Source organism: Pectinophora gossypiella, chromosome 15 (genome assembly GCF_024362695.1).
Source record: "Pectinophora gossypiella chromosome 15, ilPecGoss1.1, whole genome shotgun sequence".
Classification (NCBI taxonomy): domain Eukaryota; kingdom Metazoa; phylum Arthropoda; class Insecta; order Lepidoptera; family Gelechiidae; genus Pectinophora; species Pectinophora gossypiella.
This window is the reverse complement of record NC_065418.1, coordinates 3561607-3579535: the sequence shown is the minus strand read 5'-3', so window position 1 is coordinate 3579535 and position 17929 is coordinate 3561607. Positions and strand designations below refer to the sequence as shown.

The window sequence follows — 17929 nt, the reverse complement described above, 5'->3', positions numbered from 1 at the left end:
TCATCCCTCTCAGTATTCGTTACGATGACACTTTCACCCCGTACAAGTACATACGGTAGCCATTTAAGTAGGTATGGGTGTTAGTGACACCGTAACGAATACTGAGGGGGATGGTTCAGACCATGATTCTGAGTTGATATCAAGTGGAATTTCGTGTCAAAAAATTCATGAAAATTTTTCTTTTCTTTTTAATTATTTTCCAATCCATACTTTTGCGACGGAAATTTCTACTTGATATCAACTCAGAATCATGGCCTGAACCACCCCTCAAAGTTTTCGTTACGATGTCACTAACACCCTGTATAAAGCAAGTTTCGATTTCGTGAACAGCAAAGAAGTCGTAGAATTTCCTGTGGCCATAAAAATCTAAGAAAAAACGTATAAAAACTGATTAGGTCCTAATTTGTCTTTGGATAGAAGTACGACGCTTCTGGTTTTTTAACTCCATCTTCTTCCGAAAGTTTCCATAAAAATGTGTCACTAAAATAGACTTTCTTAACATAACATAACATCATGTCTGTATCTCCGAAGGGGTAGGCATATGTGTATAATATATACATACGACCCTAGTGGGTCGTCAGCTCTTTCTTATGAAATAAAAAGAGGTCAAAATTGGAGCAAAGACGTTTTGGGAACAAATCTTTTCAGTCACTAGTTTTACATACTGACTAATGTATTCTGTGATGAAGTGAAGATATTTGCAACAGTCGAAGTCACTGTGTATAGCATAAAATAGAAATGATTTATCAATTATATAAATTAATAATAATTAAACAATAAAATAATAATAATAAATAAAATAATAGCCCAGTTCCCTTTGTTCCCATAATCTGCAATAGTCCTACACGAACCGGGGATTGTCTTTGGGTGCACTCCCATAGTGCATACAGGGATAATCGCCGGTTGGTGTCACACCACATTTAGATTAAACTGTCTTAAGGGGCCTCTACGTGTTGGCTTCGGCCCCACGCACGCCTTCCAAAAGTCCGGGCCTCCATAGGCCCGAGATATGAAAAAGACATACAATAATAAAATAATAATAATTAATTAATATATATTTTTAATTATTTTTGTGTTTTTATTATTATTATTATTATATTTAATTCAAATATATTTATTCAGTAGGTAACATATAACTTTAAATCGTCATTTTTACATAACGAACGTCTCATCCGCCTAAATTACATATACAACCTGTATAGCCGGGGAAAAGAAGCTGCAAGAAAAACCTCGCTACAGGGCCCTAGACAGTCCTTAAAAAAACATAAAGGACGCCGTGCACCGTTAGTAGCAATACATAGAATACAAAACATAAACAGCCTATATTCGTCCTACTGCTGGGCACAGGCCTCTCCTCAATCAACCGGAGGGGGTTGGTGGAGGTGTTTTCACGTCTAATAGCCGTAAACGAGACCAACAGCTTAACGTGCCCTTTTTCAGACAATCAGGTGTTTCAAGCCTAAAAAGTCCTTACCTAACTAAGGACAGTCTTACAAAGTAATTTCGTCAATGTTCCCATCGGGAATCGAACCCGGACCTCCAGATCGTGAGTCTATCGCTCTAACCACTAGACCACCGAGGCTGCTACTAACAATACAGTAACAAAATAAAACATTGTCACCAAATGTCAATAAACAAAATCATATAATGGTGGTGAACATCCTCAGTAAACCTACCTAATCACTAGTACCAGCTCGTATAGTCTATCGAGGCAGGAAACCTACCGGGGCTATTAAAGATTCTCGACATCCTTAGCCCTACTAGGCTGTGACGCCTGTCACAAAAGTATTGGAAGAATTTGACATTGCAAGGTGTCCGCACAAAAAGTTACACTAGCCATGCGTCTGCGCAAGTTCTCATACCAAAACCGAAAGACCCACATGCCTTAAAAGAGCTTATTTTGCAAACGTTCACGAATCATGCTATGATTTGGCAACAGCTATGGTACTTTGTGGACACTGGCCTATTTAGACCACGCGTTTATTTTAATAGATCTAATTATGTTTAAGTGGTCTTATATCTTGATCAATGTGTCTATGTAACATTATTTATGGATATTTATTTAGTTAGTTCTTTATTAAATCCATTCGCTAAGTTACATAAAAGACATTTATGTATTACATTTTAATGGAATATTATGATGGTTAGTGACATCGTAACGAATACTGAGGGGCATGATTCAGACCATGATTCTGAGTTGATACCAAGTGGAATTTCCTGTCGGAAAATTCATGTTGTTTGTATTTTTTCTAAATTAGTTTCAGTTCCATACTTTTGCGACGGAAAATTCAAATAAAGGCAGATCTAAAACTTTTTCTACTTAAGTACTCAACTTATTCATGAATCTTAATCAAGAAAAACGTAACAATAAGTCCGACATTTTATCACGTTTTTCTATGACGTCACAGTGTGCTTTTTCATACAAAGTCCATAGTAAGTTCGTGTTTTGACAAAAAAGTAACTGATTTGACTAGTTGGAAATTAGCCTATTGTGTCCAATGACGATACAGATATGGTAAGAATTAGAATGTAAGTGCAAAACACTCTTAAATGAAAGTGTAAACGTTTCAAAAGACAAATATTAAGCCGCGGTTCATATATAGACGGTGTTAATTACTGTGGAAAATGCCTTTCGAGGCACGATGAACCAGTGGGAGAAGGTTTGTCTGCTAAGGTCAAATCAAACTAGCAGATCGAATTCGGACACAGATACAAGTCTCGACCTGGGATTCGAACTTCGAACCTACAATCTACTGCAGTTAAGTTGTGTGTATACACATTACATTTGGCAAATGTGGTATACGTATCATATTGGTCAGTAAATCAAGAATCTATTTAATAGTACGGAACTCTAAAAATTGAACATAAGTACTTAGAGTTTCGTACCAACATCCTCCTGCCCCTATCCCACTCTAGGTGTGGTCGGTACAACATGTATTCCTCTTCCATTCATTTCTGTCAGTCGTCTTCTCAGCACACCTTTCACACACATATCCTTCTTTACACAACCCATAAACCTACGCTGATCGGGAGCAGAGAGTTGCCGTTCTATACGTAGTATTATTATTCCTTAATCTATACCAACACGATAGATGAGCCGTATCGTCGAGTCAGAAATACACTTTTCTATTTGATGCCTGTCAGAATCGCAGGTCACTCGTATTTTAAATTTAAATTTTGCTCAATAATTGCTGCTCATTTAATGCCGCCTAGTGCCTATCACCAGACATTTGCTTCCAATGTATTTTATAGATAAAATAACATAAAATACGGACACCCTATTTGTTTCTATAAAAGTTCAAATGTCTTTAAGGATATCGTTTTACTAAATAAACATTGCAAAACGCAGTAGGCAGACAAATTGGGCTTGTAAGTAGTTGACTGTTGCAAGTCGTACATCCGGCGGCGAATCAACTTCCGCTTACGACACTTCCAGCGCAGGAGTGCCGAGTAATTTTATATCCTAGATTAACTGACACTGTTAATTATGTACAGTCATGAGCAATATAATGTACCCACTTTAGGACTCTGTCGCACTAACATATATGATATTTAGTGAGAATTACAGTTCAATTTGTCAAAAAAGTTAATGTGACATGGTACCAAAGTGTATACATATTAATGCTCGTGACCGTACGTAGTCGTTACATGAGTCATGTCCTTTGGCTGTTCACTAATAACCCTGACACTAGGGTTGATGAGGTTGGTAATCCACCTCGAAACCCACACGAAAGAAGAAGAATTATCGCGCAATCGAAAAAATACCGGCTGAGAGCCCCGTAGTCCCCATTTGTCAGGCCAAGTAGTTAATGCCATCTGCGGCAAATCTACAATAAGTCACGTCAAAAATAATCTATAAAACATAGCTAGAAAATAATATTGAAGTAAGTAATTACTTAAATTCACGTTTTACAGCGTAAAGTTTACGTGTTTACATGGATTTATCGATGCCTTTCAAGTTAGTAGATTATGTACTATGTATTAAAACTGCATAATGACGCAGTTAAGTGTTATAATTTATTTTTTGAAATTGTTTTATTTAAATGAACCATAATTAAGATTATTCCAAGTTCTGAGTAAGTAATTAACTAAGTAGGTAATTTTTACCAGATTTTTTTTTGAAGAGGGGTTTTTGCTCTTATTCTGCACTACCTTACCACTGCGACCAATAGTAGACAATTTAAATAAGTAATTAAGTAATTATTATAACTCCCGCGAGATAATATCCTATAGCTTGTAAGTACGTCATTTAACTATGTCGGGTTATTTTAAATCTACTAACATTTCCAAATTCTGAAAAAAACCAATTGTAAACAAAAATAAAAGAAATTCAATAATTTTCATTATTTATTTTCAGACGGACATTCCGAATCAACGAATCGTACAAAAATAGTAAATCTAATTTGGCACTTAACACAAAGTTTTGTTAGCTTAATGTAAGTATCCGTGGCCGAGGCCTAAGAGCGGAGCACCATAGAGGCCGGCGGAGTGGCCGATGACTGGCGGGGCTACCACGCCGTGTCCGTAGAGCCCATGACCGTAGAGGCCATGGCCTCCGATGAGGCTATTACCGTAGAGACCGAGCCCGTGGCCGTAGTAGCCGTGTGAAACGACAGGCGCATGCGCGAGGCCCCCGTATCCTAGGCTTCCGTATCCGAGGCCTCCGTATCCGAGGCCCCCATATCCAAGGCCGCCGTACCCTAGACCGAGCACGCCTCGCTTTTCCGTCTTCTTCTCTTCTGCGGCGTAAGCGCACGCTACCACCAGTAAAAAGCACAACTGTAACAAAATCGTACCTAGGTAAGTGTACATTTTAAAAACAGGAATTACCATCTACGTCTATGGATGATTCTATAAATAAAAATATATATTGAGAAAATTTTTCTGTGCTTGTTAGTTAAATTGTTTGAAGTTTCCAGATCAAAGTGGAACAATTTAACGAATGCACTCTACAATTATATTATAAAGGACTTGCGTGAGTTTTGAGGGGCTACTGAAGTAAAAATGTTTAAAGACGGCCTGGTTTTATTTTTCATTCCCTAAATTATTGTACTGTTACATTATTTACATTGTATTATTATTTTGTTTGTAAGTACTATTAGTTGTTGTTGATTGACCTGGTTCATTCATAAAATTATGGTAAGTTAAGGCAAGCTCTTAAGATTTTAGTGCACATTTATAAGGTTCTAAAATTCAAAATGTGTATTTGAGCTTTCTGTAACTTTGTTTCAGTACACATTAGCATATCATTATTATTATTAAGTAATTAAGCATTTTTTATATGTAAGTGACTCTAAGTCGTGAACTAGAAATAAATATTGCTATAAACTTAAAAGGAAAAACAATTCCCTATAGGATTAATTTATTGTCCGTCAGTCTGTCCGTCTTTTTTATTTAGTTATATCACATATTACAAATTCTATTAAGTCAACTCGCGAAATATTCAGGTACAACACTAAGCCACATAACTTCTTAAAGAAAACATAGTTCACAAATGCCAAATTACATCAAAAACTTAACTCCGATTTAAATATATTTATTATGGGGGTGGTACTTACAACAGCCTTCATGTTGCGAGCGCGGGGTTCTGTCTAGCAGTGTCGATGGTGCGCCGGCGCAGCCTTTATAACGCTCCCGCCGGCCCTATCGATCTGTTGCCTAAGGTGCCTATGCTAGATACACACCGACCGAATCCGGATTCAGGACCTCCATATAACCGGACCTGTCAAGTCTTCAGGTTAGGTAAGCGGACTCTGTGAAAAACGGGATAATGCTAGGAAGATGATGATGACTAGTTCTACTGGATAAAAGGGGAATGCCAAATTATATTATTATAACACACACACACATACATTAATGCTCTTTTTGAAGGGTCGTTTCGCGCTTTGATTGAAGAGGTGCGAATTGTCCCAGGTATTTCTGTAATGGGTCTCTTCGGCCGACAGGAAATATTATGTGAACTCACAACGGACCGAATCGACCTATTACTAAAAAGTTCTTCGGCGATTCACACCGCGATACAAAACGACCCATTTAAGAGTTCTCAGTTTGGCCCGCATCACTTGCGGTCCGTATCGACTAAAGACCCGAAGAAACGCCATTTTCCGTTTTCCTTTGACCGTAAAAACATTGCGTGTGGGCATACACTAAGGTGGAGGTACTCGTAGACAGTCTGTGAGCCTAGACCCTATGTGCCCTAAGGCGTTTAGCCAGTCGTGTGGTCTGATATCTTTATTGTAGAGCTGAGGTCCGGTTACACGGGGAAATAGCTACTAGACAGATCATACGTTTGACCTAAACTTATTTCATAAGTTCAGTATCATATTTCATTGCACATGTACAATGAATAATATTACGATCACACATTCGAATGCATGTGTGATTCGATACTCAATACAATACTCAATTATTTCTTACATTCCATGTAGTACAATGGGGTGTTACATAGGCATAGGAACTAAATCATGGACCCTGTAGGGCACAGCAACGTTGAAGGGAAGAGAGGAAGTGTGTATTAAAATTGAAACTTATCATTTAAAAAATTCGTCGACAGTATAAATATAAATAGTTCATTTATATTTTTTTTTATAATTGTCAAGTATGTTGGCTCAATTATGCCTGATGGTAAACATAGAGAAGGCCTAATTGTAGCGTCTGCAATAGATAAACCCTGTCTGAATCCATACTGCGACACAGAGAGAATATAATTTTTTTCGAGAAGCAATATTGCAATTTGACATTTGCGCATATTAAAAGTAAGTGCGCAATGCAAACAAATGTCAAATAGCAATATTGCTTTTTAGATGAATTGCTTCGATGTCGCCTTTTTAACCCCCCTGGTTAATAGTTGTTAAATAACATTTTAAACTCACGACTAATAGTCGAATATTATTGGTGATGGGAATATTCCCAATACTGAGGTAGTCAGAGGTACATCCATCACAAGATGAACTAAGTACTCAGTACTCACCGAGCTTTCTGTTAGACCCAACGTGATAGGGTGGAGAGCCGTAACTGTCTATAATGGTCGAGTCAACTGGGTTAGTAACACTCATTGGTGCAAGTCCTGTATTCATTTTAATTTATTGCATGTCACAAACATAAATTAAGATGTACCGGGGATCGAACGCGCGCTCCCCGTTTGGCAAGCACACCGATGATACACAGGACAGTAACTATATACATACATAAACTCACGCCTATTTCCTACCGGGGTAAGCAGAGACTATAGAGTTTCATTTGCTTCGATCCTGACACACTTCTCTTGCTTCCTCCACATTCATCAATCGCTTAATACACGCACGCCGGTTCAGAGTAGATCGTATTAAACCTTTTCTAACATCTCCAATTTGGTCAATGTAAGTCCTTCTTAGACAGTAACTATCATGTTAATACTCGCTAAAATATGAAATTGTATGGATGTAATAAAATTAAAATTAATTTAATTTAGATTAGACCCTGTGCCCTGTGCACCATATATATCAATAGCCTTATCTATACCTGCTTCGTAACATGCATAATAGAACAGTATAGTAAACGGTTATTGCAAAATTTGCATTTATTTTATGAAAACTTGCTCTACATTATATGCATAGCACCTGTACGGTCACGAGCATTAATATGTATACACTTTGGTACCATGTCACATTAACTTTTTTGACAAATTGAACTGTAAGTCTCACTAAATGTCAGACAGAGTCCTAAAGTGGGTACCTCATTATATTGCTCATGACTGTACTTACTACATCGTTTGAGCCGTAAGCTGTCAGAACAGATTTTTATTACACTTAAAAAGCGTCTACGCTGGACTGAGAGTGAATAACAAACACAGAACACGTTCAGCTGCTAAACGACTAACTATGTCTTTAAAATTAATGTGAGACTTGGGGGGTTAAAATGGCCACATCGGAGCAATTCATCTAAAAAAGCAATATTGCTATTTGACATTTGTTTGTTTCTTACTTTTATATGCGCAAATGTCAAATTGCAATATTGCTTTCTTAGATGAATTGCTCCGATGTGGCCATTTCCGTTACATATCCGCTTCGTCTCTATCATTCAAAAAAGCAAATGCATCACACGCCACGTACCCATTAGCAAGGTCAATTAAAATATACCTCATATAAGCTCCCAAAGTACTTAAAAGATGAAACTAAAACGAATGTATTTATAATAAATCTAAATACAATGCTATTTAAAACTAGTTAATGCTATTAAATTTATCCCACCTTCCCTCTTCCGTCATAGGACCACACGAGCCGACCAACGATGCCATCGCTTTACCGTGGAAGAAATTATATCGTGCACAAATCGGCAACTGAGTACTTAGTTCATCTTGTGATGGATGTACCTCTGACTACCTCAGTATTGGGAATATTCCCATCACCAATAATATTCGACTATTAGTCGTGAGCTTAAAATGTTATTTAACAATTATTAACCAGGGGGGTTAAAAGGGCGACACCAAAGCAATTCATCTAGAGAAGCAATATTGCAATATGTCAATAGCGCATATTAAAAGTAAGTGCGCAATGCAAACAAATGTCAAATAGCAATATTGCTTTTTAGATGAATTGCTTCGGTGTGGCCTAGCCTTTTTAAGTAAGTAGGTATTTAAGAAAGATAAAAGTGGCGGCCGATTTAGGTATCTTGTGGAGACTTACAGCTCTGCCTACCCGAAAAGGAATAATAACCCAGTAGTATAGTTTATATACCTATGTTTAGCACCTACGTATTTATATATAGTTATAATCTAAGCTAAGACAAGGTGTAAGATTTTCCCACGATAATGTCAGGTATAAACTGGTAATATTCTAGGTTTAGTGTTTACAATAATTACAATAATAAATTCAGTCAGATAATTTCTATAATTATAGACAGTATTCACAGCTTACCTTATCAATAACTATTAGTATCAACTTATTTTAAACAAAAAATACAATGAAATAAAATCAAATATACTTTATTGCACAGAACTAAAATAATACAATGCAGTACAATGCAGTTAGTTTACTTACTTCAATTTGGTTTTTTAATTTTGATATTCTATAAATAATGCAGACTACTTGGCAGATAATTTAAATACGTATAACATACCTACGTAGATTATACGTGCGTACATACTATGTGGAGATTAGATATATGAATTTAATGCGCATGTCGCATGATTTCCCAAAAATACTAGGTAACAAAAAGTACGGCAGTAATAAGCATTAGCGAATCATTCCAATATAGACGTTGCTAGTATAAGTTCAATTCAACGTACTCTTCACTTCACATTCACTTGATCTTCTTTAGGATTTAGCATAATGGTAGTCTCAAGGCAATCGAATATACAGGCATAGACACACTAAAGTATAACAGAGTTCTCTCTCAACAAGCTTTATTAATTAAGTAGTTATAAAAAAAAACATTTTCAAATTAAAAAAAAGGATGGGTGACCACAAAAAAAAAGTTTTCATCTCGAGCTCCTACTTGCTTCGGAAGGCACGTTAAGCCGTTGGTCCCGGTTGCATCAGCAGTCGTGATGATGATGATGATGATATTTTCAAATACGTTTGTAACTAGAGTTAACGGCCTCGTGGTCCAGTGGTTTGAGCGTTGAGCTCACGATCCGGAGGTCCCTGGTTCAAATCCCGGTGGGGACAACATTTTGTGATCCCTAGTTTGTAGTTAATAAGTATGTAGTTGTTACATGAGTCATGTCAGGGGCCTTTGGAGCCTCAATAGTAACCCTGACACCAGGGTTGATGGTATTCCACCTCACAACCCACACGACAAAAGAAGAAGACTAAAGTTTGTCGTATTTCTCTTGAGTGACCCGTGGTACAATCGCCTCGTCACGCAGGGGTATTTCCTGCTTTTTGTCCGCTTGTCCTTTCAAAAATTTCAAACACTGATTTCAGTCTGTTTCCTGCGAAAACTTGTCATCATGACGTGGCTGGAACTTCACTCAAGACGTACAGGGGCTTCCCGCATCCCTGGCACAGCCACTCATGTTCCAATGGCAAATCCCAAAGCTCACCTAATAAATAGAACTGAGGGGGGCATGAGGGGTGCGGGACGCGGTGAGCGAAGACCGTATCAAGAAGGTTTTGTTCGTCTTCTATTTTTCTAAGGAGACGCCACATGCGTCTAAGGAGGTTAGTTCGAAGTCCTGCAGGCACATTTGGTGATGCCAGGAGTTCAGCGGAGGCCGCCGAGAGCGCTAGGCCTGGTCGTTGCAATGAACGAGTCGATAGCACGGCCCACGCAAACGACTCTTCACACCGCATTGATAAACTCTGCATATCGCTGAGGTTTTGTTACTTGTAAGTACTCACTTAGTTTAGGTATCAATGTACTGTAGTGGGACCAATTTGTTAATGCCAAAGGCGGCAAATCTAGTATAGGTCACGTCAAAAAAAGTTCTACTGTGTTATGACTCGTAGCTCCCGTTATCTTCAAGTTATCCCACGTAACTTCTGTCAAAACTTCACTTAATTGTGCAGTGGACGGTTATCACAAAACACTTATAACTTCGATCTTATCGTAAATCGTTTAGACTCACGTAAACGACACTTAGACGTGATAATTCACTATAACTTTTACACGCTATTGCGTATCAATAGAACTTTGAAAGATAAAATTATCACTTTAAGTACACGTTTCTTTAACTTGATGTGTTCACACTCGGTATCTACGTACTGGTGCAAACAGCTTACTTCGGACAAGTTGTGTGAACTGTCTTAGGGTATAAATTATTTAGTTTAACAATAATATTAATTCAAATTTAAAAAAATCTACTTTGAACCACTTTCTTGTAAAGACGTCTTCTAAATGAAAGTATAAATGATTCGGATTATTATATATCCCTAGGTTCATTACTTAATTGTGTCATTATTGCTCGTACTTAGTGAAATTCACATAAATTGAATCGTTTTTGATAATATTAAGTGATTTTTTGCACTTAGCTAATCTATGTCAATTATGGTACTTATGATTCACCTTTTTTACGCTATTAATATACTATGCAGGGTGTTTAGAAATTACATTTCATATAATATACATTCACGGGTTCGATTCCCGATAGGGACATTGTCGAAATCACTTTGTAAGATTGTCCTTTGTTTGGTAAGGACTTTTCAGGCTTGAATCACCTGATTGTCCGAAAAAGTAAGATGATTCCGTGCTTCGGAGGGCACGTTATGCCTTTGGTCCCGGCTATTAGCCGTAAAAACACCTCCACCAACCCGCATTGGAGCAGCGTGGTGGAGTATGCTTCATACCCCCTCCGGTTGATTGAGGGGAGGTCTGTGCCCAGTAGTGGGACGTATATAGTCTATTAACGTTTATGTTATAATACACATACTTACCTAACTAGATAACATAAATAGCCCACCGCTGGACAATGGCCAGAAAATAAAATGTAAATATAAAAAATCCCATCATCTCCCTAGCGTTATCCTATTCACAAGGTCCGCTTATCAAACTGATGAGGAAAAAAATATGCTTGAAAAGTATATTAAAAAGGGTTGAACTACGGGTAATTTACTTCTCCGTAGTACAACCAGTTGGCTGTACCACGGGTCGGGAGGGTTCCGACACTAGATAACTCCGACCAAGTAGTTAATGCCATCAACGACAAATCTACAATAAGTCACGTCAAAAAAAAAAAGATACTAGATAATATAAATAGATGGTTCGGAATAAATGAAAGTAGCCTTACGAAAAAGATTTATGATGCGATTATAAGTAGAGTTGGAAGAAGAATGCCTAGGTGTACGGTCACGAGCATTAATATGTATACACTTTGGTACCATATCACATTAACTTTTTTGACAACTTGAACTGTAAGTCTCACTAAATGTCAAATATGTTAGTGCGACAGAGTCCTAAAGTGGATACATTATATTGCTCATGACTGTACATACCGCGATCAGATCGGGAACATATTATCTAGTGTAGTCTACACAAGTAAGACTAGGTTAGAGCCTCGGTTTGATTTCCAGTGGAACATGTCAAACAACAAAAAACACTGTGAGACTGTTCCTCGTTTGGTAAGGACATTGCAAACGGAAACACGGTCATTGACCTTACAATCCACACAAAAATAGAGAAATTCCAACGGCAACCACTGCAATGACCATCCAACCAGGGTTGTTTGGTCATTATACTAGCAACCCACACGAGAGAAGATTACCTATGTATAATAGTGGCTGCAAGATGTATTTCTGTATATAAGTATCTTACATTGCACCTTTCTTTTTTTAAAGTGACTTATTGTAGATTTGACGCAGATGGTATAGACTTGGCCGGACAAATGGGGAGTGCTGAGGGCTCTCACCCGGTAGAAAATTTAAGACAACAGGCCTGAGGGTGCCCAGTTGGGCGCGAACTTCGGCTCAGGGCGTCATCTGAGAGGAAGAATATTTGAAAGAATTAATCGACCCTAGTGGGTCGATAGCGATAAGCGCTGAATGAGGGAAATCGTCAACGTCGCCGGCGGGGTCGGTATTGGGGATCTGAAGTGTTCGGTGTCGCGAGCTGATTGGTCGCCTCTATGGCTAGAGCTAGATAACGAGTGTCGAGCTTAATTCGAACAAAAATTAGCCTACTTTTACTTCGTATTAATCTAGATAAAATCTACTTACCTAAGTATATTAATCATGCAAAGTCTATTATTACAGCCTTGGTTACTTAGTCCTAGATAGTGCAGTAATAGTAATTTAGTATTATGGTTGGTCATGTACCACGTGTCAGCAGTTCTGTGCCGTTACGTGTGATTTGTGTCAGGTGTGGTTTTGCCAGTGTTATGTCTATGGTTTAGGGACTGGAGTAGTAGAATGAGAAATAAGAATTTTCTAATGATATTCGATATAGGCCTTGTCCATTTTCGATTATTTTTTGACGTGACTTATTGTAGATTTGCCGCAGATGGCATTAACTACTTGGCCGGACAAAGGGGGTCGCTGAAGGGTCTTACCCGGTACAACGTTTAAGACAACAGGCCTGAGGGTGCTCATGTGCTCAGTGGTAAAGGAAAACATCGTGAGGAAACGAACATTCCCGAGAAATACGTTTCGGAGGTATGTGACTTAACCTGTACTGGGCTATTTCCCTTCGCAGGTTGGAAGGTCAGATAGGCAGGTTAGGCAAAACTCGCTTCTATAAAAAAAAACAGGCCTGTCAAATATTTAGTTTAGGTTGGTAAGCGAATCCTGTGAGAAACGGGATAACGCTAAGATGATGATACAAACTGGACTAAGTAGTAGAATGAGCGGTAAGGCTTTTCTATCTGATGATAATCGATATAGGCCTTTTCTATCTTTTACGGATGATTCAACAGACGTGATACTAATTTATGACTCTGATTTTTAATTTATATACCTGATAATAATATCAGAAGTCTGAGTCCACTACAGAGGGTTTAAAAGGCCACATTGAAGCAATTTATCTAATAAGCAATATTGCAATTTGACATTTGCGCATAATAAAAGTAAGTGTGCAAAGTCAACAAGCGTCAAGTAGCAATAAGTATTACTTTTTTAGATTAATCGCTTCGTTGGCTCTTTTAATCCCCCTGTTTTATATATAAGTAGAGGTATCGTAATGAAAACTTTTCATTTCATTATTCCGAGTTAACGAGTGGAATTTTCCATCCCAAAAGTATAGAATTGAAACTAATTTAAAAAACACAAGAAAAAACATAAATATTGCGGCGGAAAATTCCACTTGACATTAACTCAGAATCATGGTGTGAATGATCTAAATCATCCCCCTCAGTACTCGTTACGATGTCACTAACACCATTTAGATAATCAGAGGTAACTTTAATACAAACTTTAGCTTCTCGGGCTGCTACGTTCCCGGTAATCTCCGAGCGTATTGAGCTTATCAAGTTTGCCTGTCTAGAATTGTAGCTCTATGTACCGGTGCCGCACGTGGTGTGACCCGGTTAAAACGGAACGACCACTACTAGTTACCCACCACCACTACCGCTGGTTATTGTGTAATCCAATGCAATGGGAAATAAAAAGCACATTGTATCCTGCCCACTTCATCAACCCTGATGTCAGAGTTATTACTGAGCCGCCATAGGCCCCTGACATGACTCATGTAACGACTACGTACTTACATAAGTAAGTAATAACCAAGACCAAAGGTCTAACGTGCCTTCCGAAGCACGGATCATCTTACTTTTTGGACAATGAGGGATCACAAAGTATTTTTTTTGTGATTTGTCCCCACCGGGATTTGAACCCGGGACCTCCGGATCGTGAGCAAAACGCTCAACCACTGGACCACATTGGCCGTTGCCTGCCCAATGGTGGATACAGCTTGTCTTCTGACTACATAAGTCTCTACCTACCCCGTTAGGAGTTTCAGGCGTCGGTCTACTAGACACAGGCCACAAATCGGACGGAAAGGGGCAAACAGAATATAAAGAAATTATTATTAAATTGCGTTTTATTAGAAAAAACAATAAATAAATAAATTTACATAATGTTAATTAGGTACATCGCTTGTAAATGCCTTTTACTATACAAATAACATTAATACTAATCTAAATCCAGTCATCGACATTCGTGTTCACTTTTTAACGATCGAATATACCTACTAGTACGTGTATGTAATAGTAATGACTAATAAATAAGTAAGTACTGACTAACACTTTCACATTCAATAAGGTACCTACTAAGCAAGAATAATGATAGAACAAATTAGGGGTTAAAACGCCTCATTGAAGCAATTTATCGACAAAAGCAATGTTGCTATTTGACATCTGGGGTTAAAAAGGCCACATCAAAGCAATTCATCTACAAAAGCAATATTGCTATTTGACGTTCCTTGCAATGCGCACTTACTTTTATACGCGCTAATGTCAAATTGCAATATTGCTTTTTTAGATGAATTGCCTTGATGTAGCCTTTTAAACTCCCTGTTCACATTGCGTAGGTACTTACTTTCATATTTAAATTCAAATTGCAATATTGCTTTCAATGTGGCCTTTTTATACCCCAGAACTCTTCCACTGATAAACAGTTGAGTAGGTATCACACAACAGCGGTTACGTGATGTCACAGCACTAAGGCATATAATAAACAGTAATAGGTACTACATATAGAAGGGACACTCTCTTTAGTTAATGTCGTTTAAGTCTGAGGCAAACCTATGATAAATCACGTCAAAAAATAACACTCTCCGCCCCGTAGCGATACGAGCTTGATTTACCTCACGTTTGTCTCGCTCGCACGCATATGCGCATGGGCATATGGACGAGGGGGTGACTACCGAAAGTGTTCTAGGGGGCGATCGATCGGCGGCTGAAGCCCGAGAGGAATATGGTTGCGGAATTTAAGCTCGTCTCCCTCCGCCTCTGCTTCGTTGCTACTCCGCCCCTCAACGCCCGGTGTACCGTACTCGGACCCAGGCTGTTGATAATGAAAGTCATGAGCAAAGTCTTGCTGTTGATGCGCGAAGTCCTGTTGGTGTTGAGCGTAGTCCTGTTGATGATTCGCAAGATCTTGCTGGTGGTTAGCAAAATCCTGCTGATGGTTATCGAAATCTTGCTGATGATTAATGAAATCTTGTTGATGATTAATAAAATCTTGTTGATGATTTGCAAAATCTTGCTGATGCTGACCTAAATCATGATGTGCGTATGCCTGGGGTATCTCTTGCGGCGCGCCATACTCCTGGTTTAATTGATGCTGGTTGTGCAAGTGTTGCTCGTACTGTGCCTGGTCAAGCTGCTGTTGTATATGGTGTTGCAGCTCGTGGTACTGCTGCTCATTACCAGTGTGATGCTCGTAAACTTGAGTGCCCTGCTCTTGAGTGAAGTGGGGGTGAGCCTCCTGTGTCAAATGATGGTGTTCCTGTGGCGTGAACTGAGGAACATCGTGAGGATGCGTCGGCACCGGCGCCCAACCGTCATGCTCCACCGCCACTTGCTGCGTCGGATGAAGATGGAACGCCGGTTGTTGAACTGCATGAGTCTCGTGAACCAGTGCCGGTGTAGGTTCTACGGCGACCGCATGCTGATGCGGCACGACTGCAGCGCCTTGTGCTACATGGAAATGTGGCACATGAGGCCTCTCCAAAAACACTGGCCCCGGAGAAGCCGCTACAGGGGGAGGCGCCACCGCAGCTGGAGCCGCAAGCGGGAACACAGACTGATATTGGTTCACCAGTGGATACCTTGGGTAAGTTGCAAAGAAGGAAGTCTGAACAGCATTTCCTGGCCGCAATACATACTGTAGTTGAGGAGCAAGTGGAACAGGGGCTGGAAGAACAGGCTGGTGGAGAGGAATAGTCGCCGCAGGCAACAGTGGACTAAGATGGGAATGCACTGCAGGAGCGATGGGAACTGGGGGAGGTCCTACTGGTATGTGGTGAGCGGGTAAAAGTGGCGTGGGTTGGACCAGTACTTGTGGTGGTGGCGGAGGCGGCAGAGGACGCGCCACGGTGACTGTTGGCTGAGGAATAGGGACTACTGGGGTCGCTGGCACGTGTACAGCGGGGGCGGGCAGGGGCACAGCCGGTGCAACCGGCACCACAGGACGTGGAGCCACGTGATGGTGATGGTGGTGGAAATGAGGGTTCGGCCTCGGCAACACCACAGTCTTAGTGTGCGGGAACTTGAGTCCAAAGTGCGGATGATGTCCAGGCGCGCGGTGCGGATGGTGCGGTATCAATGGATGCGACAACGGCACTTTCACAGTCGTAACGGTTGCTGCAGGAGGGTACGTCACCACGAGAGGCTTCACCACTGAATGCGAGACGTGAGGGATATCGTAACCGACCTTGTACGTCGGCACCCCGGCCAGCACGCCGCGCTTGTGGTGCCGTCCCAATTTGCTGAACAGGCGAGCCTTGGCCTTCAGGATGCTTCCATCTCCCGCCGCCAGGCACGCGACAGCGCACAAAACCAAAGTTATCTGAAACACACCACCGAACATTTTATATCCACTCCACGACAAGGCAATCCGTTTCACTGTCACTTCACTTTTACCACTGATTAATTTCCTGATTACTCACTGATGCAAGTTTCATATCGTCGCGGTCGGCCGACCTGGTCGACGATTGCTCCCGAACCGAGTGTCATCGGTGGCGACCACCCATACTTATAACTTAGCGGTAGCCGCATTAGTATGTAGCCGACGCCGGCGCGGTTTCACTCGGGGAAGCCGGACACTCCAAGATCTTCGTCCTTACGCGATGCTTTCGACCATTCCCATCCATGTATCTAAATTCTTTTTGGAAACTCTAACGTGATACTTTAGACTTTATGGTAACGTAGTAAGGTGTGGTTTAGACGTTAGAAGGGCGCTTGGTAAGCAGCGCGTGGCTCATTGCCGTCATCCACGTAACATACATGCGTGCGCGCATACCAATTGGTCGGGAAACGTAATCGAGAGAAATTGTGCCAGGGCACCAGGGACGCATTTAATTTATTAGTAATGAATTAAATGCGTCCGTGAAATAAAGGCTGGTTGGAGAGACGTTTACTTATTGTACTTAGTCTATAGGTACTTATCTTGCGATGGATGTGCCTCTGCCTACCACAATCACTTTGTGGTGTCCTGGTTCGGTTAGGACAGGCAGGACATTGCAGGCTGACCACCTACGTAATTTCGAAAGTAAGATGATTCGTGCTTCGGAAGGCACGTTTAGCCGTTAGTCCCGGTTACCTGTTAGTATGAGTCGTTACATAAGTTACGTCACGAGCCTTTCGCGGCTCAATAATAACCCTGACACCAGGGTTGATGAGGTTGGTAATCTACCTCATAAAGTCATAACCCACATGATAGGAGAAGACAGGTTCTAAGTGCGGCCCTACAATCAGGACATCATGATTCCCCGCATGTCGCCGGTTACCGAACAAGAATCACTTTCCTGCGCTCTCACCTGCGCTGCGCCCGCGCATTCTATTCTTGAACTTTATTGA

General features: G+C 40.2%; 2 protein-coding genes across 2 annotated transcripts; both read right to left on the bottom strand.

The window, feature by feature from the left end:
• Positions 1-4412: 4412 nt before the first annotated feature.
• Positions 4413-5603, bottom strand: LOC126373237 (lamprin 1.8-10-like). The gene is made up of 2 exons (XM_050019300.1): positions 5559-5603; positions 4413-4779 (listed from the first exon to the last, which is right to left on the bottom strand). Exons 1-2 carry the CDS (start codon positions 5568-5570, stop codon positions 4432-4434), a joined length of 360 nt encoding a protein of 119 aa, XP_049875257.1. The 5' UTR covers positions 5571-5603; the 3' UTR covers positions 4413-4431.
• Positions 5604-15269: 9666 nt separating this feature from the next.
• On the bottom strand, positions 15270-17034 carry LOC126373436 (uncharacterized). Its single transcript, XM_050019594.1, has 2 exons — positions 17020-17034; positions 15270-16919 (listed from the first exon to the last, which is right to left on the bottom strand). Exons 1-2 carry the CDS (start codon positions 17032-17034, stop codon positions 15270-15272), a joined length of 1665 nt encoding a protein of 554 aa, XP_049875551.1.
• Between the last annotated feature and the right edge of the window lie 895 nt (positions 17035-17929).